The sequence below is a fragment of the Colletotrichum spaethianum genome, assembly GCF_022836535.1.
Source record: "Colletotrichum spaethianum MAFF 239500 DNA, contig28, whole genome shotgun sequence".
Lineage (NCBI taxonomy): Eukaryota > Fungi > Ascomycota > Sordariomycetes > Glomerellales > Glomerellaceae > Colletotrichum > Colletotrichum spaethianum.
Genome location: NW_026054798.1, coordinates 418,379 through 444,300, shown reverse-complemented (window position 1 = coordinate 444,300; position 25,922 = coordinate 418,379). Strand labels below are relative to the sequence as shown.

The 25,922-nt window shown below is 56.9% G+C and overlaps 7 protein-coding genes across 7 annotated transcripts; 4 read left to right on the top strand and 3 right to left on the bottom strand.

The window, feature by feature from the left end:
- Window positions 1-147: 147 nt before the first annotated feature.
- ColSpa_09456 (uncharacterized protein) lies at window positions 148-528 on the top strand (the record flags this gene model as incomplete). Its single annotated transcript, XM_049275668.1, has 1 exon — window positions 148-528. One exon carries the CDS (start codon window positions 148-150, stop codon window positions 526-528), a length of 381 nt encoding a protein of 126 aa, XP_049131625.1.
- A 453-nt stretch (window positions 529-981) lies between these two features.
- ColSpa_09455 (peroxisomal (S)-2-hydroxy-acid oxidase GLO4) lies at window positions 982-2,596 on the top strand (the record flags this gene model as incomplete). The annotated part of the gene is made up of 3 exons (XM_049275667.1): window positions 982-1,173; window positions 1,420-2,365; window positions 2,400-2,596. 3 exons carry the CDS (start codon window positions 982-984, stop codon window positions 2,594-2,596), a joined length of 1,335 nt encoding a protein of 444 aa, XP_049131624.1.
- A 506-nt stretch (window positions 2,597-3,102) lies between these two features.
- Window positions 3,103-4,255, bottom strand: ColSpa_09454 (uncharacterized protein; the record flags this gene model as incomplete). Its single annotated transcript, XM_049275666.1, is given in 3 exon segments — window positions 3,103-3,139; window positions 3,150-3,742; window positions 4,052-4,255. Coding segments are annotated over 3 exon segments (834 nt in total).
- Window positions 4,256-14,824: 10,569 nt separating this feature from the next.
- On the top strand, window positions 14,825-15,568 carry ColSpa_09453 (uncharacterized protein; the record flags this gene model as incomplete). The annotated part of the gene is made up of 1 exon (XM_049275665.1): window positions 14,825-15,568. The coding sequence occupies one exon, from the start codon at window positions 14,825-14,827 to the stop codon at window positions 15,566-15,568; it is 744 nt and encodes a 247-aa protein (XP_049131622.1).
- A 583-nt stretch (window positions 15,569-16,151) lies between these two features.
- ColSpa_09452 (AdoMet-dependent rRNA methyltransferase SPB1) lies at window positions 16,152-18,884 on the bottom strand (the record flags this gene model as incomplete). The annotated part of the gene is made up of 4 exons (XM_049275664.1): window positions 16,152-16,270; window positions 16,329-16,763; window positions 16,828-18,658; window positions 18,717-18,884. 4 exons carry the CDS (start codon window positions 18,882-18,884, stop codon window positions 16,152-16,154), a joined length of 2,553 nt encoding a protein of 850 aa, XP_049131621.1.
- A 502-nt stretch (window positions 18,885-19,386) lies between these two features.
- On the top strand, window positions 19,387-21,985 carry ColSpa_09451 (cell division cycle protein cdt2; the record flags this gene model as incomplete). Its single annotated transcript, XM_049275663.1, has 3 exons — window positions 19,387-20,235; window positions 20,286-20,415; window positions 20,625-21,985. 3 exons carry the CDS (start codon window positions 19,387-19,389, stop codon window positions 21,983-21,985), a joined length of 2,340 nt encoding a protein of 779 aa, XP_049131620.1.
- A 696-nt stretch (window positions 21,986-22,681) lies between these two features.
- On the bottom strand, window positions 22,682-24,151 carry ColSpa_09450 (uncharacterized protein; the record flags this gene model as incomplete). The annotated part of the gene is made up of 1 exon (XM_049275662.1): window positions 22,682-24,151. The coding sequence occupies one exon, from the start codon at window positions 24,149-24,151 to the stop codon at window positions 22,682-22,684; it is 1,470 nt and encodes a 489-aa protein (XP_049131619.1).
- Between the last annotated feature and the right edge of the window lie 1,771 nt (window positions 24,152-25,922).

The following is a 25,922-nucleotide window of genomic DNA, read 5'->3' as shown; positions in this document are numbered from 1 at the left end:
AACGCGATCTGCAATTCCCCCTCCCCCCCAGCACATGGGACGATGAATAAGAAGCATGGCATCCCCTCCAGAATGAAGTAGCATGACAGGTCTGACTCACTGGCAAACCCGCGCAACAGATGGGAGATTCCCCGCAACACCTACCCAATGACCCGGCCGGGCTATCTCACATGGCGGGCGAAGCTCAAATCCCAGGCCGCGGCACAGGTGGCTGAGCTCATCTCCTCGTCGCCCGAGATCCAGCCCGCCCTGCCGCAGGAGGACGTCGACCGCGTGGCGGCGCTGATCCGCAAGGAGAACCTGAGCGCCGACGAGGAGACGCAGGTCCTCGAGGACACGGCCTGCCTCGTCTTCCTCGACGACCAGTTCGACGCCTTTGAGAGCAAGGACGAGATCGACGAGGACAAGATCATCGGCATCCTGCGCAAGACGTGGGCTAAGATGAGCGAGCCCGGCCACGCACTGGCGTTGAAGATGGACCACAGTGAGAGGGCCAAAAGTCTTATTGGCAAGGCTTTGGGGGGGTGATGTCAACGTCGAAGAGGGGCAATGGAACAAAATTAAAAAATTAAAAAATTAAAAAGTTTGGCAACCAGCTGCTCGCCAATACGATCCCGGTGATTTACAGCGATGACATTGCCGTGTTCCGTGCATCCTTTAGCGAGTGAAACCCCCAGGGGAACCCCTCAGACCCCTCAGCCACCCCGGCCCGCACTGCCCAAGTCGCGTCAAAAAGGGAAACCCGGGGCAGCACGGCAATGGCGGCAACCCCACCACCGAGACCCTCTCGGCGCAATACCGACCGAACTCGACCACCCCTCGGTGCCGTCTCACCGTAGGCTGCGCCTTAGCGTCCGGCCCTCGACGACGTACAAAGATGGCCACCCGAGACCTCACTCCGACTGCGCCCTCCGTTCCCTCTCCACAACGCCCATGCCACGTTGGATGTGAGAATTGAGCAAGTGCACTTGCGAGCGGACCATGCCCCCAACACTCAGCCCCGCCGAGGTATCAAAGCACAACCGCCTCAACGACCTCTGGCTCGTCATCGACGGCAACGTCTACGACTTCTCCGAGTTCATTCGCGAGCACCCCGGCGGCATCGCCGTGATCCTGCAGTGCGCCGGCAAGGACGCCACCGACGTCTACTCCGAGGTCCACGGCCCCAACCTCGTCAGGTCGACGCTGCCCGCGGACCGCCACAAGGGCGTCCTGGCCCCCGGTGCCGTCTTGACGAAGCCTCGACAACACAGCTTCCAACAGCAGCAGCAGCAGCAGCAGCAACAACCCCAGTCTCAGTCGACGATGGACACAAAACAAGCCCTCCAACACCCTCCCCTCCCGATCAAACCAGCCCTCGACACCCTCATCTCCGCCCACGACTTTGAACAAGCCGCGTCCACCTCCCTGTCCCCCAAGGCCTGGGCCTTCGTTTCCTCCGCCGCGACGGACCTGCACACCAAGACCCGCAACGCCTCCGCCTACTCCCTCATCGGCCTCCGCCCGCGCGTTCTCGTCGACGTCGCCTCCGTCTCCACGTCCACCACGATGCTCGGCAACCCCATGCGCTCCCCAATCTTCTGCCCCCCGACCGCCATGGCCCGCCTCGTCCACCCGGACGGCGAGAAGGAGCTCAGCCGCGCCTGCAAGTCTGCAGGGATCCCCCAGTGCGTGTCCGTGTCCGCGTCCTTCCCCCTGGACGAGATCCTCGCCGCGCAGGCCGCGCACTCCCCTGCCGCGCCCTACGACGTGCCCGTCTTCTTCCAGCTGTACGTCGACAAGAACCGCGCCAACTCGGAGCGCCTCCTCCGCTCCGCCCAGGCCCAGGGCGTCAAGGCCCTCTTCCTCACCATTGACGCCCCGATCCCGGGGAAGCGTGAGGCCGACGAGCGCGTGCGTTCCGACGAATCCCTCGGCTCGCCGATCTCGGGCGCCCGCGCCGTGAACGACGCCAAAGGCGGCGCCCTGGGCCGCATCATGGGTAGCTACATCGACGCCTCAGTGGACTGGTCCGACATCGCCTGGCTCCGGCGCACGGTGCCTGGGCTGCCCATCGTCCTCAAGGGCGTGCAGACGTGGATGGACGCCGAGCGCGCCGTCGAGGCGGGCGTGGAGGCCATTGTGCTCTCGAACCACGGCGGGCGCAGCCTCGACACGTCGCCGGCGACCGTCATGGTCCTGTTGGAGCTGCAGAAGAACTGCCGGCACGTGTTTGACAGGGTCGAGGTCTACGTCGACGGGGGCATCTCGCGTGGGACCGACATCTTCAAGGCGCTGTGCCTGGGTGCCAAGGCGGTCGGCGTGGGCAGGGGGTTGTTGTACGGGCTCAACTACGGCGCCGAAGGCGTGGAGCGCTATATCGAGAGTGAGTGCCCCTCTTAGTCGCGCTGTGTCCGAAGGACTGTCGGAACGAGATGAGCTGACCTGTGCAGTCCTGCGAGACGAGCTGGAAACGACGATGAAGATGTGCGGCGTCACAAGTCTCAACCAGGTCCACCCGGGCTTTCTCAACACGCTGGCAGTGGACCATCTGGTCCCAGGACGACAGGATAACCCAAACACGCCCTGGCGCCGTGACAGACACAGCCGGCTGTGAAAGAAAAAAAATTTGATTTTTTTGCCATCAAAGACGCAGGACAACGGATTTATGATGCATACTTGGTTTTGAAAATCATTGCGCATTAGAGAGGGTCGTAAGCCCGTCGGGGCCGTGTAAAAACGGTGGGTATTACATATAAACATGATGATAGTTCCCCCTTTCCATATCCCATCCCTTCCTTGTCTTGACATTGACTGAAAGGAGCGGGTCTGCAGCTATTCTACCTTTGCCGAATTAAATCCATCATGACTGCTTCTTCCACTTCCACTCTTCCGTCATCTAAGCCAGCTCCCGCAGCTCGCCATCGCCCCTATGAGCAGGCAGCTCAGACGAGAACCCAGGCTGCTGGTGATTTTGCTGCGGGGGCGGTTGCGCGTTGTAGAAACCTCCTTGCTGCGGCGGTTGCTGCTGCTGCTGCTGCTGCTGTGGAGGGTACACCGGGCTAACCACGTTCTGATTGGCCGGGTACTGTGGTATTCCTGACTGGTACGTCGGCGCGGGGCTCATAGGCGGCGGGCTCGCGGGCGGGCTGACACCAGTCTGCTCGTACGAGCCCGTTGTGACTTCGTACGGCTGCTTAAGCATGCTCTGCCTGTTATCCACAGGAGCGAAGCCCTGCGGATAGTTTCCACCCTGCGGGGGGCCATAACCTCCAGGCGACGGCTGCTGCGTCGGTGGGGCTGTGGGTTGCTGGTACATTTGCGGCTGCCCCTGCTGAGGCGGTGGAGGGCCGTTGTAAGTGACGGGAGTTGGTTGGTCGTTGGCGTTGTTCGCGGCTGTATCCCTCTTCTTCTTGCGGAGAAGGAAGATGACGCCGAAGACGATGAGTGCGATGGCCGCTACACCTCCGACGACGCCACCCACGATGGCGCCTACCGGGGTAGATGATCCGCCGCCACCGCCAGAACCCCCAGAGGCGGGAGTTGTAGATCCCGGTGTCGGGGTAGAGATTGTGGGCGAGGTGGTGCTTGTAGATGTGTCAAATATCGTCGATTCATCCGTGACGGAGACATCTGTAGGGTTGGCGTAGACGGTGACTCTCTCTTCGCTGACGGCGCATCCGAAGGCGGTGTACCGATTGAACGCAGAGCCAGTGTAGACGTAGGTCATGCACTCAGGGCTTGCTAAAGAGGAGCTGTTGGCCTGTGAGACGGGGTTCTCAAGTGGATGTAATGAATAAGTGCGACGTACCAGAACAGCATGAGCGTATCACTGCTGGTGTAGAACCTCGAGGACGATGCCGGCAAACAGCTGCTTGCAATCTTGCAGTCTGATACCGCGCTGGACGCGCAGCACCCAGCCACAGAGAGGAAGCTGTTGATGACACAACTTCCAACTTCGCAGTAGATGGAGTCGGCTGTAACAAGGTTAGCACCAGCCATTCAGTATGTCTTCAGGGGGCAACTCACTGGATATACCAGAGATGTAACCACAAGTGTCGTCGCCTCTCACACGCTTAGCCAGCTTCAGTTCAACATTGGCTGGGTCAGGTGCTGCCGTGGGTTTGGGACTGATGCCGAGCTCCTCCATGTTCATCACGGCAATGGTTTGCCTGGGAGGGACCCAGCTCGGGGTGTCGTCCTGCCATCTCAATGCCTTGGACTCCGCGCCGAGATACAAGTAGGCGAGAGCTCCTAGTTGAACGAGTCGTCCCATGTTGATAGTCCTTGTTGTTCCTGGTGAATATTAACAGGGAGAATATGGAAACGGGAAAAGGAGTAGAGAAGAAGAGTTTAATAAAAAGAGAAGGATCCGAGAGGAGGTCGCAGGAGAAAAGGGAGACGGAGACAGCCTGCCTGATAACAACTACCCCAGCTCGGGCTGAGATGAAAGTCACCGAATCGAGCACGCCCTGCGGGGGAACCGGCGGGCCATGGCACTCCTCAACGCCAATGATGTTCAGAGGCATTGCACACCAAAAGGTTCCAGTTCCAAGGCTTCCTGCAATTCGTGGTTGGTGTCAAGGTCCGGGGCATGGATGGCTGGACGGGGTGGAAGATCCGCCTCGTAAGGTGCGAATATGGACTGGTGTGTTGCCATGGCGTTGACACAAGCAGCCTGACAAGGCAGACTGGCAGAAGGTTATTCTCAGGCCGTTGATCTCGCATGAGACCCGACCACATACCATGTTTATCGATTTGAGTCAAGGGAGTTGTTGCTATCTGACTTCGTTTTCAACGTCTGCTGCTTCGCGATCAGGTCAGACAACAAAAGCGCAGGCGGTTCCCATGGCGTTCAGAGACCCATTGAAGTCTTCACAGCTTCTACCCAGCCGCAGACCCAGCCGCAGACAACTAACCAACCTCTAGCTCCTCTCCCACGACAACTCATCGCTGGTGCTGAACGTTTTCCGTGATGGCGGTGTGTGGTGGAGTATAGCGGTGCCCAAAACAAGACTATCATGTCATTAACCTGAACCGGAGAATGTGGCTTGCAGCTGAAGGCAGGCTTCAGCCCTGCCCCCGGTCGAACTCGCCAAACCCGCCCAATCAGACGTGGGCCAGCTGAAAATGCATGCAGCGAGCTTGACTGACGATCCCGCGTTGTTTCCTGCCGACAACCCAGGCCAAGAGCGTGCTAGGTGCGGGAAGCCTTGCAAGTTGTCAAACGCTCCCGCCGCGCCCCGCCTTTGTGTGTGAACCCAGGGTCTCGAGCATCCACTGCGGAAACCGGAGAATTCGGGCGGAATGTGTCCATGAGGTAGGGCAGTTTAGGCAACCTCTGCGCGCCATTGTGCAGTCAGCTGAACCGTTTATGCTCGGCCGAGTGTGTGGATGATGCTCTTGTAGGTGTTCTTCCTTACGAAGTCTGCAGGGAACGGCCCTGACGGCCACGTCGGCGAGAAAGCCCAACGCCGAGCAAAATCAAGACTTTCCATTGATCCCATGGCGAGAAACGTGTTGAATGTTTGTGGAGATCAGATGCCATCAGGTTCGTCTCATGCCCTGTTGCCGCGGATTCTTAAAACGATGCTGCATTGGTACCGCAATTATTGGAAGAGTCTTCGTCCATTCCGGGACAGTCCCGCATAGATCCTGCGCGTACCTGTTCTTCATTTTTAATAAGCACGGCCCAATAATAGACCGAGTAATGTCTTGTGAACATAAGATGTTAGGAAGTGTCAGCCCCGTCCCAAATCAACCTCAAGCAAACTCTCCATACTAAAATTGACACCATAAACACTGACGGCTTGCTTCCAGTGCTGCGAACAAGGACAGCCATAACAACACAAGGCTCATTAGATTGACGCCTGATATCGAGATGATGGCCGATGTCGGTTTAGCTAGGCATTACTAATAGCTGTTGCAAAAGTTCTGGCATATCACGGCTGACCTCTGTCGTGATCATCGAAACATCCAGGCCGGGAGCCCGTTCCGTTGACTCCAATAAAGAACTGGCGAGGGGAGAGATGGTGAAGCACCTGCCAACTCGGAACGATTCCGAGGGTTGTCTCAGCGGTTTGTAGGGCCGTGATCTTTGGTGACCTTCTGAGTGTCCGATAGTCGTTCGGGTGCGAGTCGCATTTCTGCTGGGTTTAGAAACCACATGCTAACCAACACATGAATAGCTTTGGCCTGACGCAGGTAGCTGAATGGTTTCTACGCCACTAATCTTCGGCACCTGCTACAGGCAAGCCGCGAAAGTGAGCCGTCGACTAACTATCATATCCCTTTCTCCTATGACACGGGGTTCCGGGACCTAGCTGGACCCTGACCGCGGAAGGCGGGATTGCGCCTTCAAAACACTGCCGTGCCCCCTGCGTAGCTTGGCGCCGAATACCATATGACTGCCGCCGACGTCTTGCGGGAATGGCTTGGGATGGCTTGGCCAATACCTCTTCAACGCTTTATCGTCACTTGTAGATCAAACAGAGACATTACCACAGAAGCCTCTGACGTTCAATGGTTTCGATCGCGGAGACTTGAAAGTGCATAGTGCTGCTGTTACCGACTATTTCTATTTCTCGAGAACGCCACATGGATAACTTTCGATCTTCTTGTCGGGAGCAAGGCCCGTGATCTCTATACCCGGTTCTTCAGCGTGCAGCAGCTGACAATACAGCCTAGAGAACTGGGAAGACAATCTCAAGAACTGTATGAGATCAGTGCTAATAGAATGTTCTGATGGCTTCCTCCGGTAGGTGTCTTGAGGAGACGATCAGCGTGAATACATGTAAATCGTACGACAACCGCAGCGTATTGTGACAATCTGTGAAACCACTGCCAAGCTACCATCTGTAGGCTCCAGCCGCTTGTGCAACCCGCCAATGATGCTCTTATGAATCCTTCATGCAAGAGCGTCAGCGTGGACCAGGATTCGGCGTCAAGGAAACAATCGACCACGCTTAGAAGATATGGGATCACTGGGAGACGAGTACGCACATAAGCATATCCTCGTCCGCTGGTCCAACAGCGATACCAGCGAGATGGCTGTTGCGCCTCCCTGGTTTTCAGAACTTGGGACCACCGCCCTCTTGTCCTGGTCAAAGTATATTGTCAATGTCTTTGAGGACGTCGTGCGTCCGATTCTTGGTGAAGCCTAGATCGTGCTCCAGGTCATTACCAAGGCGTCCAAGTTTGATTCCGAGCTCTTGAGCTTAGCTGTGAGCGGGCCGAAGCCACTAATGCTGGAGCTGCAGCACCCGGAGACGGAGTCATTATCGAAGGAAGCCGGGCGAAGACGCAGCTCAAACTCGACGAAGGCTTCCGCGTCGAATTGCTGACTGTACCATTTCGGGATGTAGCACAGAAGATACAACCGGTGAAATTGCTGCAGGGGAAACGTCTTGTCTTCGTCATATCGTACACTATCGCACCATTTTGGCATGAAGCTGTTCCAGACGCGACCTGGGACTGGATCTAACCACTTCGGATATGCATTGGTAGAACGAGGATATCCTTCATAACGGAAACCCCGAAAATCCCAACAGTTTCCATAACCCCTCTAGAAGCGACTATGGTTGGGAAGCAGGACAGCAAAGGAGACTGATACATCGAGCAGTGAGATAGTGGCCGAACGTCCTCAGTTGCAGGTCCATGAAACAGTGTCTCTTCTTTGCAAACCTAATTCCAGCTGGTGGCTTATCTGCCCGACAAAACACGCATGCATACAGGAGTTCTGGTGAGAGACGTGAGCCCGAATTGCGGAGTCTTCCAACTGGAGACGTTGAAATACATACGACTAAGGTACTGGTTCGTGGTGATATGCTTTGGGAGTATTGGTGGAGTGGGCGGAAACGGTTTGTTTCCTCCCAGCTCCGTCTGGCCTAAGCGATGTCAACCGTTGGCTGACCGTTGTGGACGACCAGAGGGTCTACTGCGCTAAAAGATCCCTAGGGCCTTGAACTGTGTTGCTTGAAGCTTCACTCGGGCCCAAAGCCATGGCGGTGGGCTTGGATGATTGATCGGTGGTGTTGTCAGAAAATTAGACGAAGCGCAGCTTGCAGAGCCTCAAGAGTTGAAAACAATGGCAACCTTGACGCGTCTCAAGAGCCCGAACCCCCAGAGAAACTCTAGGTGAAATTGCACTTCAACCAGAACCCCTCGCTTTAATCGCTAGACGGAGGGATACCGACTCCATCCATTGCAGCGATACTCATTGGACCTATGAACAATGCTCGCAACTCAAGGTGTTCCGGTATTAGCCATGGCTTCCGACCAAACATAGCGTGGCTGTCGTCGGCTCCATCTGCCCTGTCTTCTTGCGAATCACGAACACTGCATTCAATTGAGCGCCGAGTAAAATTCCTATGCAGCATATGCAGGCCCGAGATGAACCACCTGGCTGGCACAATGCTGTGATCAGGTCCGGAATCCCAGATCTCAATGAGCGTTACTATCCTGTCCTCCCCTGTTACATAAATAACCAGTAGCCGACTCGTAGGGTAAGGTTACCCAGCGAGGCAGTTCGGTGAAGGTCAGTAACCGATTCCAGACGGAGAGCGGGAACGACGACCACATGATTAGATTGCGTCCCTCGAGACGGCTACCTGCAGGCTGCATGCCTTCTGCCTGGACCGGCGTCTTTCTGCCCTGGGAATGTCTAACGTCTGCGGGAAGACAGGCCCCCAGCCTGCTTAAGGGGTTCTGGGAGAATATCGTGGCGGTATCGGTTGGCGACGGATGGGTGCCGGATCTACCGGCGAGGCAGAGAAATGATGCAGTTATTTTTGCCAGCTGCAGAGGGATACTTGGTCACCATGGCGTCTGTCTATCAGATGCTTTTTCTGTGTCTGCAAAGACTGAACCCGTGTTGACGTCCCTGATGAGCTGTTGCTCCCGGTTGTTCACGGAATGACAAGCGCTGTAGCCTCTGGGTAAGACAGAGACACCTTTGGAATCGTTGCAAGCCACGATGGCGCTGCGACACCCCGGCGCCAATTGAGAGGCACAGGGGCCAGTACCATGGTAAAGTAAGCGGTGGAATCTGCAAGGCGGGTGTCTGATGTCCCTGTAGATCGCTTCCGTGATGCTAAGCCGCTCAGACTTCTAGTGCCATGCTAATTGGTGGGTGCTAGGGAGACCTTTTGTGTCTCGGACGAATAGTGGGACAGGCGAGATGGCTTTCTGACCAGACCTGCTTCTTGTCTACAGGTACACTGCGCAAGTGTGCAGGACGTGGGTTGGCCAACCTCCAGCTTGTGGTCCTCCACCTCCAGCCTTGGGGCGACGATAGTGTGTGCGGCCCAACGAATCGGTGACCAAATCTGACGGCACTTTGCGCGGCTCTGGCCACGGGCCACCAGCTAGTGGTATTCGGAGAATTAAATCGGGAAGCGCCACCAGAACCTGGTACATGGCGACTTTCGAGCACAAGGCGTTGAGCTGAGAGTCTCCGGCGAGCGGTTGTTGGCGTCATCCATTCCTCTGATAACCGAGAGATGCAAGACGCGATGGCTTCGTAAAAGGACACCTGAAGGGGTCTCTCTCTTTAACTCGTCTTAGACACGTGCCTATCGCCTTCAAGGGATAGGGTGCAATATAGGCTGCAGCTTGACCTCGAGCGAGACGGTTCGAGTCCTTTGATAATAGAGGGGGGTGACGACACGAATACCTGTAGAGGCGGGAGCATGAGGCCGGGATTTGGAATTAGGTGTCGGAAGTGAGCAGAGGTATTCGAGCTGGATCCAGAGGGCGAGGCGGCGATAGGCGGAGACATGGGGTGGTCCAGAGCCCGTGCAGGCATCAAGCCCTGCCTGGCGGTGGCTTACAGCTCGGGCTTCTGGACCAGACGGGCGGGTATGAACTCTCAGAAGGTCTACCTAGGTATAAGAAGCAGGCATGTTGACTGGGTCTCAGTCGACTGAACCGCCTGTTCATCCAACATTGTGTCCATCCAATGAGCACCGGTGTCTCCGATGTGGTTATCCGGAGGTGCATTGGCAACGCTCCAACCAGATGAACTGAAGAGTCGACAAGGCAGGCCCCTTGCGTATACATCGAGCAGTAGCAGTAGACAACGCGCCAGCGGCGGTCAACTCCTCTGGGCCCAGCCTAACCGTGTAGCTCTCGGCCGGAGCAGGAGCCTGACCCCTGCACAGGTGTACCTTTCCCTTCAACCGTTGTACTCGGTCGGATGGTCGCTCTCGTTGACGTCTAGGTTCAGGGAGACTGAACGGGACATCCAAGTGTTCCCCAAGTCGTGTGACGCACGATCTCCGGGGCAAGCTCTGGCTGATCGGGTTGATCTGGTGGCTTTAAGCATTGCTTTCTTTTCTAGGTTCCTCGCGGTGGGCTAGCAGCAGCAGTCGAGACAATGAAAGTGGGCGTACGACGACGTACGCAAGGCTTGGAGAATTCTTGCAGCAGAGAGGGTGGTCCCCGATGAGCTAGAGTACTTTCGAGGGTCACATATCACGTATCAGGCTCCGCAGGACCGTCGGCTTTGCAGTTATCTGTGTGTTGATAACAGCGTAGATAATTGCAGGTCGAGCCAGGCGCAAATGGGTCCCCCCTATCGCCTAATTTGTAAGTGCAGACATCTAAAGTGCTTGCTGTGCGTATATCTCCAGAGGGCACTTACTGAAGTCTGCGGCTCAAATCACCGGGGGCTTAGAAAGGCAGTTGGATTGACTTAGACGATGCGGGCTCGACTCGACGCGACTGTTCTAGGCCATACGTCGAGAGGGGAGAGACCGGCTTCCCGGCAAGGAAGACGACCGGAGCGGTATTGGAACCGGTCCTTGGGCGTCTTGCAATGCCTGGCAAAGCAGGACACTGGTCATGTCGCAGATACCTGCTATAGACTGTGCTTGACGCGGCGTCTCGGTCTCGCCACTAATGGGGTGGCAGAGCTTGATTGGTATCGTCATGGAGCAAACAAGACGAGGGTGAAGTCCCCTACCATCCAATGGACCTTGGCGTGAGACGCAGGCGAGAGTGGTGGCTTCCTAGCTTGCACCAGTGGCATCGTCTTGCGCTGGCCGTTTGCTTGCTTTTTTTTTTGTTGGTGCGTCCATCCGTTAGTTCTGAGGGCGCCCCACACCTGTGTGCGTCTTCCGGTGTCAACTCGCCTCGATGCACATTATTCAAGCGTCTCGGCAATGGTATGATAGTGGAGGGAGGGCTGGGTCAGCATCCAGGGAGAAAGATGGCAAGAACCGACGGCAAAGTCTTGCTCCACGCATGCCGGGTGAGGCCCTTGTTTGTGATACGACTCACCTTCAGACTCGGGCCCCTGGGATGTTTGTCGCCTTTCGACCACGACGATAACGGAGAAAACTGTGTGGGACGGTAGAGCAAAGACGAAGCACGAACCCGGCAACAGTCTATTACTGGTGAAGGCGCCCGTCGCATGTTCGGCAATCCGAGTTGACGCCAATGCTTGCTGTTCCTTCGTCGAGGGGAGCAAGCAGTGTCTCTCAGTGCCATTCACTGGAGTAAGGGCTTGTGTATACCTCGTTCGAGGTAGCAGTCGGGTACTAGGCCAAAACGAATGACGCCGAAAAAGATGGCGCATGACTGACGAGGGACTTGGTCGGGCCCGTGTCCAAGTTTTTTTTTCTCTCTTCAGATTCGGGTTTTCTTTTTCGACATGTCGTTTCTCGCGCCGGCTGCAGCGTTTCCAGGTGGCAGGCCGTCAGGCAGGCAGGGGTTGGAATAGGACACGAAGAGATGGAAGGCACAGAGGAAGGAGCTATGAGTGGGAGCAGTCGAGACGGAGATAGCCGCTTCGATTATCCCATCTCCATTCCCATTCACATTGGCGGGGCTTTTCACTTTGCTTGGCCATGCCGTGGGGCCACGACGGCTGGCTAGGTTACTTGACTGTCCTCGGATGAGGCTCGATTTGCATGCGACTGGCCAGCAACAGTGCCGCCGCAAGTCGGATCCGAGTCCACGTGCACGTCAAGCCCAGCTAACAAGAGGCCTGAAGGGCAAACAAGCTAAGGAAAGTAAGCCACTGAATGTCTCGTTGGCCCCAGCTTTGCAGTAGCTTGGCCCCGGATGGGAGTGATCCGTGTTCGCGCGAGAGGCAGGAACGACACGGTGCTCGAGAGTCAAAAAAGATGCGGGACATGAGTGAGTGTCTTGGTTGCTACAGCATCTTGATGCTTCCACAACTTGCGATATGGATGCAGCCGCCACAGACCCGGGCCACTGGTTTGGCGCATGCCGATTGGGAAGCCGCCCGTCGCTGCTCGACTTCACTTCGTCCCTTCTTTTTCCCCCCTCCTTCCTTCTCACACCCTACCTTGGGTAGTGTACAGAGTGCCATTCATCCTCCCACCCAATAATTTTCCTTCCGGTAAAGACTCCGGCCATCTTGGCTTAGCGTCGACGTCCCTGCACCACACCCGCATCGCACCTCTCGGCATCCACGGTTTCCTCTTGGCTTCCTAAGGTACCTCGACCCGGGGTCCAGTCCCGTTCAGTCCCGTACTCTGTAGTGTTACCTAGGTATGGCAGGCAGGTGCAGCCACCGGACCCACCTTACTCATCTAGTGGAGGATGTTCTTTCCTCCTAGGATCAGATTGTTTGCAAAGGCAGGCACGGGCAGGGTGCTTTCCCGTCCAGACATGGGATTTGTTCCAACTGCATGTTCTCGTTTTTTCCCTCACTTTCGTCGAGCTGAAGACAAGGCAGGGGGGCATGTTGGCTCCCCTTCCTCTATCCTTCCATTGCGCTTTGACCTAGCCTGCCAGCTCATCCTCGTCCAGGCAGCTATCCATCCGTAAAGAGCGATGCCCAAACCTGATTCCATTGATTGTGTTCTCACCCTCTGCCCGGCTAAAGCCAACCAGCAGGACTGTGGAGACGCCGTTTGCACCAGGTTCCCGACACTCAGATTCTTTTGCCCTCCTCTGTCTGTCAGTCTGCCTGCCTGTCTGTCTACCTGTCTGTCTCAACATGCCATCCTTTGTGATCGGAATGCCCTGCCATCTTGTCTCTGATCTCGTGCGGCCTGTCTTGTCTCTCGTTCCTCGGTTCATCCCCACTATCGGCGGCCATTCTCGAGACCCTGGGAAGCCTACTTCTCTTTCCGCCGCCCACCTTCATTTTTCAGACAACACTAGAGAAAGATAGCGCGTATCCGCCTTCACAGTCCACCCATCATCGGCGCCATCCATCTCTTCCGACGACGACGACGACGACGACGACGACGACGACACCACCTCCTGCATCAACGGACAAACTGGCGCAAGCACTATTCGTACACTCTCACAGAGAAGCAGAACCCTGAAGAGGACAGCACGAGCCAATCACCCCACGAAACACCTTACCCACACAACACGCCTCGTCCCGGCTCCCGCCTTTCAATAAGTGCCGTACCATACCATACCAAGCCATGCCTTAATTACCTTACCTCAGGGTGTACTTCAGTACCCTTAGTCGATGCTAGTGCTGCTCCCACACCTCCCTGGCGAAACATGCGTCGTGCACAGCACAATCCAGGACTTGGAGATGCATCAAGGAGCCCTACCTGCGCCAACCAACACTACTCGCTCACGATTGAACTGTAGCCGTTGTCCACTTATTTAACTACGCTATCAACGGGATGGCAACGGACTACCCTCAACCCACCGGCTGGCTAACAATCGGGCCACACGCGCCTTGGCCCAACTTGTGCCACCATCACTAATCCTCTGCCCGCGTAGTCAGCCTATGCAGTCAGTGTGTTACCGATCCCTAGTTTGCCCAGCTAGGCGGACCTCACGTCTTCACGCATATCACCAACGCTGGATCATTCGTCCACAGACCCGAGTGGGATGTGGAATACAGCAAAACTGGTAGCAAAACAAGTAGCAGTACACGGGCGGACACTAGATCTGTCGACCGCCGCCTCTTCCTTTTTTTCCCCTTGCCTGTGCGCATATGTCTTTCTGCCCTCTTCTGCCTCACCGGATTGGTGTGCGGTGGGTGCGGACGCGATCTCGAACCAAAAGTTGCAGTAGGTGGCCATGTCACAATCTGGATGTAGGTACCCTCCTCTCGGCTCTGCCCCCGCTGTACTGAGCATGTACCTACCTCCTCTGGCCTCTTCCGCTTTGTAGCTTTTTTTTGGTTTTGTTTTTTCTTCCCTCTTCCCCTTCCCTTATCGAGTACTCCTGGCTCTATAGAGCACGCCCCGTCTATTTCATAACGTCCAGCACCAGGAGGGAGACTGGGGGGGAAAAAGGGACCATTCTGCACCCTACCTAAAATCCCCTCCAAGGCCTGCACATTGTGCAGAGTATATTAAACCCAGCCGTTGTCCCGTTCGTTGCATGCATGGTCCATCGCCGACGTTCCCTTCGCCTGTCCTCTCCTGTTCTCGAACGGACCCTAGGCCGAGTACCCTTATTTAGTTGGGCGTTGTCATTGCTTCTTCGACTCCATCCCCATGCAGGCCGGGCTCCGCATGTGTAGTCCTGCTCCTCCTTCTCCTCCCCGTCCCGCATGTCTTCCTTGCTTGATCAGCGTCAGTTCTGTGCCTCCGACCGCACCTCTTTCAAATTCTCTGCCAGCCTCCGAGTCGGCCCAGATACAGAAGACGCACTCCGCAATCACAAACGGCAATCTTATCGGACAGCGTGTTATTAGACACTCCCATTGATCCGATTGCATTGCCTGGCTACTCTGCTGTCTTCTGTCTTCTCGACTGGTGCCGCTCTCGATTTCCCTGGCCGGGCATTGCTTGCCGCCCATTGTACGCAAGCTGTCCGTTTGCACCCAGTATCGAGCATCAACTCTCGACACGGCCTCTGCACCCGCGGCGGCCCCTCGTTCTCCCCCCGAGAACTGATGGCATACCACCACTCGAGCGGTTCTTCCGCTGCCTCGGGCTTCGAGTATGCGCAGGTAGGCCACTCTTTCGCTAGTCGTCCGAGTGCTTCTCAGCTCAACGGCCCTCCGTGCCAGCCGTTCCAAGAGTCCCAATTCGACATCTTCGAGTGGTACCCCAAGTTCCAGTCGTGCTTGCGCTATTTCCTGGACCACGCCCAATACAGCGGGCCCATCCAGGCCGTGGCCGCCTTTGTCAATATCCAGCTCCCGTTTCAAAAGACCCACAACCCGGTCCTGTCCTCAAAACACACCGGCCCAAACTCTCCCGCCGGGCCCGGGCCCTCGACGCCGTCCACGGCTCGAGCCGCCGGGAAGATGCCGCTCGGTGCTCAGCTGCCGTCCTCGACACACACGACACTGACGCCTTACATCCGGCGTCTGGTGGCCACTGGTTTCGACTACCCCGCCGTGTTACACGGCTTCTTCGGCGACGACTGGGTGGGTGGCATCGGCCCCATGCACGAGGCAGAGCGCCGCAACTACATGTTTGCCGCCAAAAGCGATACTTGGCTCAAGGTCAAGTCCCACTACGACATGGACGGCGAGCAGCAGGTTCCCTTTCTTCGGCCTCTAACGAACGTCACCGAGAAGGAGATTCAGAGTGCCGAGGCCCAGTGGAGTGAGTGGCTCGCCATGCAGGATTGGATGGTGGGACCGCGGGCACCGGAGCAGGAACCGACGATCAAGCAGGAGGATGACTAGATTGGCGACCGACAGAGACGCTCAAGACGATGTGCTCACACGGCGGATGGGCATTTTGCATTTCAGGACTCGGCAGGACAGCATTGGCGTTTTCGGATCAAGAAATGGCGGTGCGCATGCGGGCGCCGAGACAGCTGCACGATGTTCAGATGCGTCGGCGAGGGTTTGTCGCCGACAGCAAAGGGTTCCTTGGGAAAGAGGAAAGGTCTACGTTTGTTTCGGCGTGTCACGTCTGTTACAACTCGGTGGACAAGATGCTGTACGATACGGCCCGCGATGCCCGGCACCGGGCTTGGCCCTTTTTTTCTCGGTGATGGTGGCGGCGGCGGCATATTCTCATGATTCCCTTCCTAGGTTGGATAGAGGGACGTTTTCTTGGGCGGGCGGGGCAAGTCATTTGTCCAAGGCACACGGTTTACTAGACTTATGATAACGCATAGAACACGACGGTGCAAAAGAACTAGTCCAACATCAATGCGCCTTTTCTGTACCCGGCCATGCTTTATTTTGATTACCTTACATCTAACATCATCTTCCTCACCATCTCGGACTGGGGGTATGATCCACACTTTTACGCCAACATCTACTTCCTCTTCTTGGCTAGCCTCTTCTGCGCCCTCAAATCCTTCTTCATTCTCGAGTCCACAATCGTGTAGCGACCCTTGACGCCCTTGGGACGGCCCTGGATACCACGGTTGGAACCTGGAGCACGTTAGCATGACGGACGTCGTCGACACATCTGTCGGGTTCGGGAACTTACCCCTGGCGACGACCAGAGTGGGCTTGGGTCTCCTCTTGACCTTGCCGGCCTTGGCCATCATCTTGGCGATGCTGTCGGCCTTCTCCTTCTCCGTCATGCTCTCCTCGTTGGCGAGCATGTCCGACTTCTTCTTGAGCTTCTCGAGGCGCTGCGCCGCCTTGAACTTCTTGCGCGCCTTGGCCTCGCGCACCTTCTTGATCGGCCGCGCGTTGTAGGCGCGCATCTTTTCGCGGATCGCCGCCGCCGCCGCCTTGGTGATGGGCTTCTGCGGCTTATCGTGCTTGCTCTCGTCGTCGATGAACCAGTCGGGCAGGCCGTCGCGGTCCTTGAGGGCGTACTTGTTGAACCCTTCGTCCACGAGGTCGTGCTTGGTCTTCTCGCCCGTCGCGAGCTGGTGCGCGAGCGTCATGGCCTCGGCGGTGATGATGTCAATGTCTGGCACGGAGGGTCAGTTTAATGTCGCGGCCTGGTGAACATTTGGGCAAGGGGAGGGACATACCTAGTCTGCCGTCCGGACGACGCTTCTCCTGGTTCTCCCAGTCCTCCTCTTGATTCTTGACGACCTCGAAGCCGGCGTCGTCTCCGCTCTCCGAGTCCGAGTCGAACCCGTCGGCGGCCTTCTTCTTGCTCTCCTCCTTGAGCTTCTTCTTGTCTTCCTTCGCCTTCGCCTTGTCGTCCTTCGCCTTCTTGGCCTCAGCCTCCTTTGCGGTCTTGACCTTCTTTCGGCTCGGCTCCTCTTGAGGCTTGTCGTCGACACCCCACGCCTCGTCGTCGACGTCGCCAATATCGATGTCCTTGAAAATGTCCTGGCCGAAGAAGGCCGTCGCGCGCTTGGACAGGTTGCCGTTTTCCGCCGTGTTGTCCAAGTCCGTCACGAGAGGCCGCCCGTCGTCCTCCTCGGCGTCATCGTCGTCGTCCGAGCTGTCAGAGTCCATCTCCATGTCCTCGTCGCTGTCGCTCTGCTCGCCGCCCGAGACGCCCTCCCACTCGCCGTCCTCGTGCTCCTCGCGAGCCCGCTTGGCGCGCCACTTCGCGTCGGCCGCCGCCTTGCGCTCGCGGAACTGGTCGTACATGCCGTCGAGCTCGCGCTCGAGGCGGTCTTCCTCCGCGTCGCTCTCCGAGTCTGAGTACACGATGCCGGCCTCTTCCGCCTTCTTCTCGCTCTCCTTGAGGAGGGCCATCTTGCCGCGGGCGATCTTGTTGATGCCGCCGGCCTTGTCGGCCGTCTTGAGAGCGAACATAGCGTCCGGGCCAAGGGGTCCGGCCTGCTCCATACCAATGTCCATGGGCGCGACCATGTTGAGCTGCATGCGCACAATGTCCTTTTGCTTCTTCTCGTTCTCTTTCCTCCTCTCCTTCTTCTTCTTGGAGTCGTCCTTGTTCTTGAGCGCCTCGAGCTCCTGCTGGATCCGCAGCTCCTCGTCCATTGACTCGACCTCAGCGACCTCCTCGCCTACCTGGTCCTGCAGAGACTTCTTCTCGTGGGTCGTCTTCTTGGTCGGGAAGCCAAAGATCTCCCGCACCTTGAGACGCCATTTGAGCAGCTGCTTGAACTCTTTCCTCCCGAGCACCTTCAGATCCGCGCAGTTCCTCCGGATCTCGTCCGTCGTCTCTGGCAGCTTGTCCAGCGCCGCGAGCGCCACGTCGCCGTTGGGGGGCTGTTCAAACGACAGCTGGTTGGTCTGGCCGAGGATCGCGATGGGGTCGACCGAGTGGATGAACTCGCTGGCCGAGACGACCTTGAACTGGGTGTAGTCGCCCTCCTCGTAACCCTCACGCTTGCGCTTCTTCACCTCGGGGTTGTACACCTTGGCCTCGTTGTTCGGGGTCGCATCCTTGAGCTCGGCAAAGACTGCGCGGGGGTCGAGGAAGCGGGGGTCGATGCGCTTCGGGGCCTTGTATCCCTTGCAGACGACGAAGATCTCGGCCGACACGTTTCTCGACGACGGCGGCTTGGTCGCCTCGACCTTTGTGAAGAGCTGGTTGAACACCCACAGAAGCGGGTTGTAATCCTTGGACCGGAACACCTTTGTGACGAACGTGCCGCCCTCGACGAGGAACTCGGTCGCCAGCTTCATCGACTGCAGCACCAGCTCGGCCTGGTTGAACGAGTCCTGGTTCCAGGCCGTACCGACGTTGGGCGCACCATCGTGGAGCACGCAGTCCGCCTTCCACGTCTTTAGGTGCGAACGGATCGTCGCTCGGCACTTGTCGGTCGTGATATCGCTCTGGAAGGTGATGACCTTGGGGATGGGCTTAATGGGGGCGAGATCAACACCCACGATCAGGGCGCCGACCGGGCACGTTTCCGCTGCAACCTGACACCATGACTGCAGACTGTTAGATTGTATGTCTTGACGAGTGGCTAACGGAGAGTCGACAACTTACACCGGGGGCGGCGCAAAGATCGACTACGACCTTGCTCTTCTCCAAAAAGCCATACTTCTTGTTCAGCTGGATCAGCTTGAACGCGGCTCTGGCACGATATCCCTTCTCCTTGGCAAGCTTGTACCACTTGTCCAAACGTCCTTTTCCGTGCTTCTTCTGGATCGCCATCTTGTCGGTGGGCGAGTCGAAGGATTGGTGCACGAGGTTGCGAGAGTCGGAAGCCTCTCTCTGCTGCAAGTGCAAGATTGTCGACCTTCAGTATGCGCCCCGCCGCCGTCCAGACATTTCGCATCTGAATTTTTTAGTGGAGCAGGATGTGTCTGATTGGGCCCAGGGGTCGTCTGTGGGAACAACCCAGTGAATCAATTAAAGGTGGGCCCGTGCGTCCCTTCCCGCGTCCTCCATCACGCGCGCTGCGTCGCGCGACAGCATCGCGTAAAGAGGTAGGTAGGTACGCTACTTTGCAGACGTCAGACACTCCCCCGGTCTCTCGACCCTCGACCCTTCCTCCAGTACACACAACCCACAGACGACAATCACCGTCCGCCAGACGACATCTTTGCCCTTCAGGCCTTCTGCCCTTCAAAACTGTGTATCCATTGCTTGTTTAATTATATAACCCCATTGGAGTCCAAATCGTCATCGTCATCGGCATCACCTCACCATCGTCATGGTTTACCACGGCGGCATGGCCAGCCCGCCACCGAGCGACGGCATCGTGCCGGCCTCGTCTCCCACCCTCCCCTCGTCTCCGCCGTCGCGCATTTCTCGAAAGGAAAAGAAGAAGGCCGTCTTGACACCCCGAAAGTTCCGTCGTTTCTTCACCCCGCGGGGGATGCCCTCCCACATCTCGCGGGAACGCCCGGCCCTCGGCGAGCTGAGCAGCCCCGCGATCAATGCCCAACCGACACCTCCGCGATCCAGCCCGCAATTCACCGAACCGATATCACCCGCCTCGAATAGCAGCAGCTTGCTTTCGCCGTTTGGTAGCGAAGATGGACAGAAGAAGCGGAAGCGGAGCGTTGTGAATGCGATACCCATGAAGTTGCCACCGTCAAGTCGAAGCTCGAATTCGAAGCGCTCGAGGACTCACACAGAAGATCTGGAGGAGGAGGATATGCCTCTAGGTCGTAGTCCCCTCGCAAGGTCCCCTTTAGGGCAGAACGAGAATGCTCCACCTGAGGACCATATCATGACATCGCCCGAGGCACACTCCCCTTCGAATCGTCGTACGGCAGCTCTGGGAATGAAGTACTCAGCAGGACCACAGACATCGTCAGACGAATTTGCCAGGAAGCTCAGTTCTCTGACGGCCAGCAACTTTGCGAACATGGGATACGAGGGGCTTCGGCCTCGGTCAACCTTGGTGGGTTATGAAAGTTCTTCGATATGTGCCAGTGTGTCTAACCCAGGGCAGATCGACTATTTCAAGTGCAATCGCGCAGGCATTCCGTCTGCTGGCAGAGGAAAGTCTGTTGCGGCTGTTGCAAAGCTTCCTCGGCCGCCAAAGGATGAGCCTGTGAGCATGACTTTCTCGGGATTTGTGATCAGTTGACTGACCGACATTAGATTGTTCCCGAGTACCAACCACAGCCCGTAATCAAGCTCCGCAATCGCGGCTTTGGCGCCCAGCTTCTACTCCGTGAACAGGGTAGCACTGCTCGGCCAGGGCGTGAGCGTCTCGAGTATCCTGCTTTTGGTGTGTTTTCCACACTCCCTTAAGTGACTTATACATCTAACGTTTTGTAGACTCGAGGGCTAGCACCGCTTCCTTCTGGAGCCGAAGCACTGACGTCCACATGTGTAATGCGCATTTGACTCAGGCGAATACTATTCCCTTTAGTCTTGCGAGCTGTCACAGTAGGTACCATTTGCTTTAGCATACATGGCCACGACTAATTTTTGCAGATGCCCCAATGACGGCGATTGGGGATGAGGAGGGCTTCATCCGCTTCTTCGACACCACGACGACCCCCTTGGGAGCAACGCCTCGATCGAAGGTAGACATCGTCATCCAGGCGCACGAAAACGCCATCATGGACCTTGCCTTCTCTGACGACGATCTCCGCCTTGCAAGTGCCTGCGGCGACCGCTCAGGCAAGATATTCGACGTCATGTCGCAGACTGTCGCTGTCGAGCTGAATGGCGGTCACTTCCAATCCATGCGCCGAGTCGAGTTTCAACCCGGCCATGCCAACGGAAATGTCGTGGCCACGTCAGACCGCGATGGCAAGATTCAGATCTGGGACCTGCGATGTTGCATGGCACCAGCCAACGCCTTTTCCACCCGTGGGCCCGAAGGCATTGTACACCGGAACAGGAACCAGCCGGCCCTGTGGGCGAGGACGGCCAACACGCTTGACAACGCTCACGCTCGCACAATCGAGGGTGTCACATCTCCGGCCTCCGTCACCGCGCTACATTACATGCCCGCAGGCCGCGAGCATCTCCTGCTCTCCGCCTCTGAGGCAAACGCCTGCATCAAGCTTTGGGACACTCGGTACATCACGCCGCGCAACAAAGAGGCCTCGCCCCTTGCCGTAACCGCGGAACCGCCAACTCACCGCTGGCGGCCTTACGGCCTCACGTCTCTCGCCCTGAGCAGCGACGCAGCCCGTCTCTACGCCGTCTGCAAGGACAACACCGTTTACGCCTACTCCACCTCGCACCTGATGCTTGGCAACGCCCCTGAACTGTCCCTCCACCCACCTCGCCAAAAAGCCGGCTCGGCAGTCCAAGGTTTGGCCCCGATGTACGGCTTCAAACATGACATGTTCCACGTCAAATCGTTCTACGTCCGCTGCGCCCTCCGCCCTGTATCCACCTCCGGCACCGAGCTCCTGGCGGTCGGCAGCACAGACAAATGCGCCGTCGTTTTCCCCACCGACGAGCGAGTTATGCGCGAACACTGGGACACCCAGAGCCACCTGCCCGTTTCTGACACCATTACGTCCGACGCTACAGCAATGTCCAACTCGAAGCTATCTGCGGGTGGCCAAGTCCCCATCATCCGCAACGGAACGCCCCTCATCCGCGGTCACCGCCGCGAGGTCACGGGGCTGAGCTGGTCCAACGAGGGCAAACTCGTCACCATCTCGGACGACTACATGGTGCGCCACTGGCAAGAGGGCAACGACGACAGCTCTGGCGGCCGCGACGCGTGGGACCTCCGTACCGGCGGAGAGTTTGGTGGCAACCGGCACATGGCCGGGTGGGCCGACGTTGCGGACGACTGGGACGAGGACTGTGACTCGCACTCCGAGTGCTGATCGACATACCGACACGACGACATGACCTAACTGGGGGCCGCAAGTCAGAATATGGTCATACCACGAGAAACTGGAGAACGCCTGGAGTTTTACCCCCCCCCCTAATGGAGCTCAACTGAGCCCTTGTATGATTGTATAATGCGCGCAGGTCCGGATTGGTGCGATTTTTTGCGAGTTTCTTTTGAAGGCATTGGTTGGGAAAAGCAAAACATGGATGATACACACACACACACACACACACACACACACACATACACACAGGAAATCGATGAGGTTTGGGTTGCATGGGACTAGCATGGCTTTGCTTTGCTTTGCTTCACGTTGCACTAGGATTAGATACCATAGCATTCATGGAGGATTTGCGATCCTCCGTGTTCATAATGAGACATGTCAGAAAGCAGCTTTCATTTTGATAATGGTGATGACGAGTTTGATTCGTCGGCGTTGGCTGGCTGTACGCCTAATAGCCATTCACGCCCCGCCAGCTACAGAACGTCCACTGTCGTGGTACGTTGACAAGAGGAAAGAAAAACTAAAAGAGGCTAAAAAGGCCAACCAGGGGGGGTATCGTATATCTATCCCATGCAGTATCCCAAAAATAAAATAAAAGGGGGGGGAGGGGGGGTAGAGGAAGACGCTCCAGAACGCCAAGCTCGTTATGCCATGCCCCATGATGCAGAGACCACATCCCGTCCATCACTCTTCTTCCACCATGAAACTTCCGTCCACCGATCTCCTAGCCAGGAAAATCATGCTGACAACCGCCGCCAGGCCCGCCACGAGAATGATGTTGGATATCAACGACACAGCAGAGCGCGACAGCAACCGCTGTTGGGGTGTCGTGACACTAGACGCACCGTCGGTCGGGAGCGTCTGGCTGTGCTCCTTTCTGTGCGGCACCGGCAGCTTCGGCTCGAATCTCATAGACCTGGATGCCGGACAGCACGCAGATGGCTGCTTCTCCAAGTCGCTCAGATCCTGTGTGCCTGCGGTCTTGGAAGCCTTCTGTTTCGCGTGCCGACAGAGCCACGAGTCCAACGTCTCGCCGTCCTCTGGCCTCTTTGCAGCCGTCTTGTACCTCTTCCTTTCTCGAGCAACCGCTAGGCTGTCACGCAGTCGACCTCCAGATATCAGGGATGCCCAAGGCGGCGAAGCCTGTCCATCCTCCAGATTGGTCTCACAGACGTTGTCCAGCTGGCCGACGAGAAGTAGCATGTTGTCGAAGATACATACAGCCTCCTGAACGATGTCGTTTCTCTCCTGAAGGGTTAATAGACTCTCTGATTCCGATAACCGTTTCTTAAACTCCTTTTTGAGATCCTCGCCATCCAAAACTGTCGCAAAATGGAAGAAGCCGAGCGGGAGTGAATGGCGGGAGTGCTTTGTGCCAACGCCGATCGTTCTATGGTCGCCCCTCATCATGTCGATTGGTCCCATGCCAGTGGCAGCCAGTACACTCGTCGACGGGTCCTTTGCTTGACAACTTATCTGAGAGGGCGGAATGGGTGATGGGACTTGGGCCCAGAATTCTGAGCCTGCAGACTCCAAGGTCGCTCTGATGAATCTCCCCCCAGCAAAGAGGGCCATGAAGAGGATGTATGAATATGCCAACAAGACATGTGGCTTATTCTCGATGGTACGTTTCACGTGCTGCGTGAATTCAGCCAGCCGCCCCGATTCTGCGACGGCTTTGAGTTGCTCCTCGACGACCTCAGGGGACCATCCTGTTATAGATCCAATGTCGGACCGCAGCCGGTCAGAGCGCATAAGTCCTGGCAGGTACAACGACGTCAAGATCGAGCGTGTCCGCTCGCAAAGGGCAACTTGATGTTTCGATGGAGACCCATCGCTAGAGGCTGAGAGCAAACCTTCTGGATTTGACGGAAAGAGGTTCAGGTGGCCATCACCTTGTACACCGGCCACAGTAGGTAGAGGCGATTCCACAAGGGTCTTCCATAGCGACTCGAAGGTAGCGTAGATGGGTGCAATGTGAAGCAGACCGGAAACATAGACGGACGGGTCGGCGGCGTGAGGAGGGATCGCCAGCGGCAGGCGGGCGACAATCAGCTTGTTAAGCTTCGCATGGACGGACCGGGTTGCGGCGGCGATGGACTCTGACAGGGGACGTTGATTGTCTTCAGCCGGCGGTGTCGCTGGTGAAGTCATAGCCACGAGCTGTCGGCGAGGCGGCGTTTTGCTACGTCCAGCCTCCTTGGACGGAGGTGTGCAGCGGCCGGCTTATAGGAAGAGGTGCAGGGTGCGTGATCGGGGCGTGGCGCAGATATACGTAGGACTTGAGGGATACAGAAAATTCTAGGCGGTGCCGAGTAAACAGCTCGTACTGGGAACGAGAGCAACTTTGGTGAGTAATAGATGTTTGGTGTGATGGAGGTCCGAGGTGTTGCGGTTGGTCAAGTCGAATCGAAACAGAGGCAGAGGGGAAACGGGCTCTTGATCGAAGGTCGACAGTCCTAGAAGACTTTGCTCCTCGCCGTTCCTTCTCGAGGCCTCTGGTGTGAATCTGGAGGTGCAATACAAGGAAGGCAGCAAGCAGAGGGAGGGACAGCGCAGATGTGACCAAAATCGGCAGCGGTAGCGTCGATCCTCAGCAGAGTGTCGAAGCCAGTGATGATCGGGTGTTTCTCTGGCTGTTCGTCCGGGGAAAAGGTTGAGCCAGTGACAGCTGTGCTTTGTGAGGTAGCAACGGCTAAACAGCAGCGGAAGGTAAAAGCGCAGGGGCAGGGAAAGCACCAAAGAGAGCGCTGTCAGAGCTCTCGCCGAAGCTAAGGAAGGTCACCTGGTCCACGACACAATGCGCGCAAACTACCAACAGGAGCCTCGTGGGAGTCCAGGCAGCTTTCTCTCCTTCGCGGTTGAGGGTTCGGGTAGATAGGTGGCAAGGGGGGATGGGAGCTAGTGTAACCGTACTCGAGAGAATATTCCACTTTGGCACGTCTATTGACAAGGACAAAGAAAAGTTAAAGATCCAAAGGAGACGGGCACATAGACAGGGCCCGGCCGGCTGGGTAGAAAGAGGCTAGCCTCGGCGAGGTCGAAGGTGGGAGGGTGGGCAGAGAGGCTTCAGAAAACCAGTTGTGCGGCTTGAATCGTGGAGTCTCGACCATTGAAGATTGAAGATGCCACAGGTCTTGACCGGGAATGTTTCGTTTGTCTCGCGGGGCGGTGGTGGGATGGACGGAAAGAGGATCGCTGGCGTAGGAATAAGGAATCGAAAGTGAGCTGATGTCTCGAGATGGGGACCAAGTCTCGTCTGCCTCGTGGGATGCTATCCCCAAAGTCGATAAACGAGAACCGAGAGTGGTTCTTTGCCTAGTTTTTGCCTCTCCGGCCCAAGTTGCCGTGGGTATCTCAGAAACAGGTTCCAGGATCATTGGATGAAATCATATTAGGCCTGCGACCTCGGGTTGGAGCCACAAAAGTCGCCGCCCCTCGTCATTAGGAGGCGAATAGTTTAGCATTTTCCGCCAGCGAATATCACAAAAGCATCCTGGATAAAATAAACTGGGATTGCGGTTCGGGTACCCTACCAACGCTTTTTGGGCGTGACAGACGAACTGAAAGCGAGCAGAGAGAGGCGCTGGAGAGGGGGAGGGCGGGGGGCAAGGGGCAGGGGCTGTGGAGAGACCAGGACATCAGATACAGGGGCCTTTTTGCGGGCATGGGCCTCCTAGTTCGGTGGTCTCGCCCCGTAGGGCCACTTTTCCCGTCGGGCTGGATTCGCATCGAACACGGAGCACTGCTACGTCGCTCTGCATTTGGCTAATTGTTGCGCCGGAAATCAAGCGGGTTAATGCCAATGCTATTGTATGTGGCTTGCCGCATTTCTTATTCTGCCTGTCTCCTTCATGTATGTTTCCTTCATGCCATCCCCGTGGGTAATCCGTCTTTGTGCCGGTTGGCGAACCTGGAAGCTGGG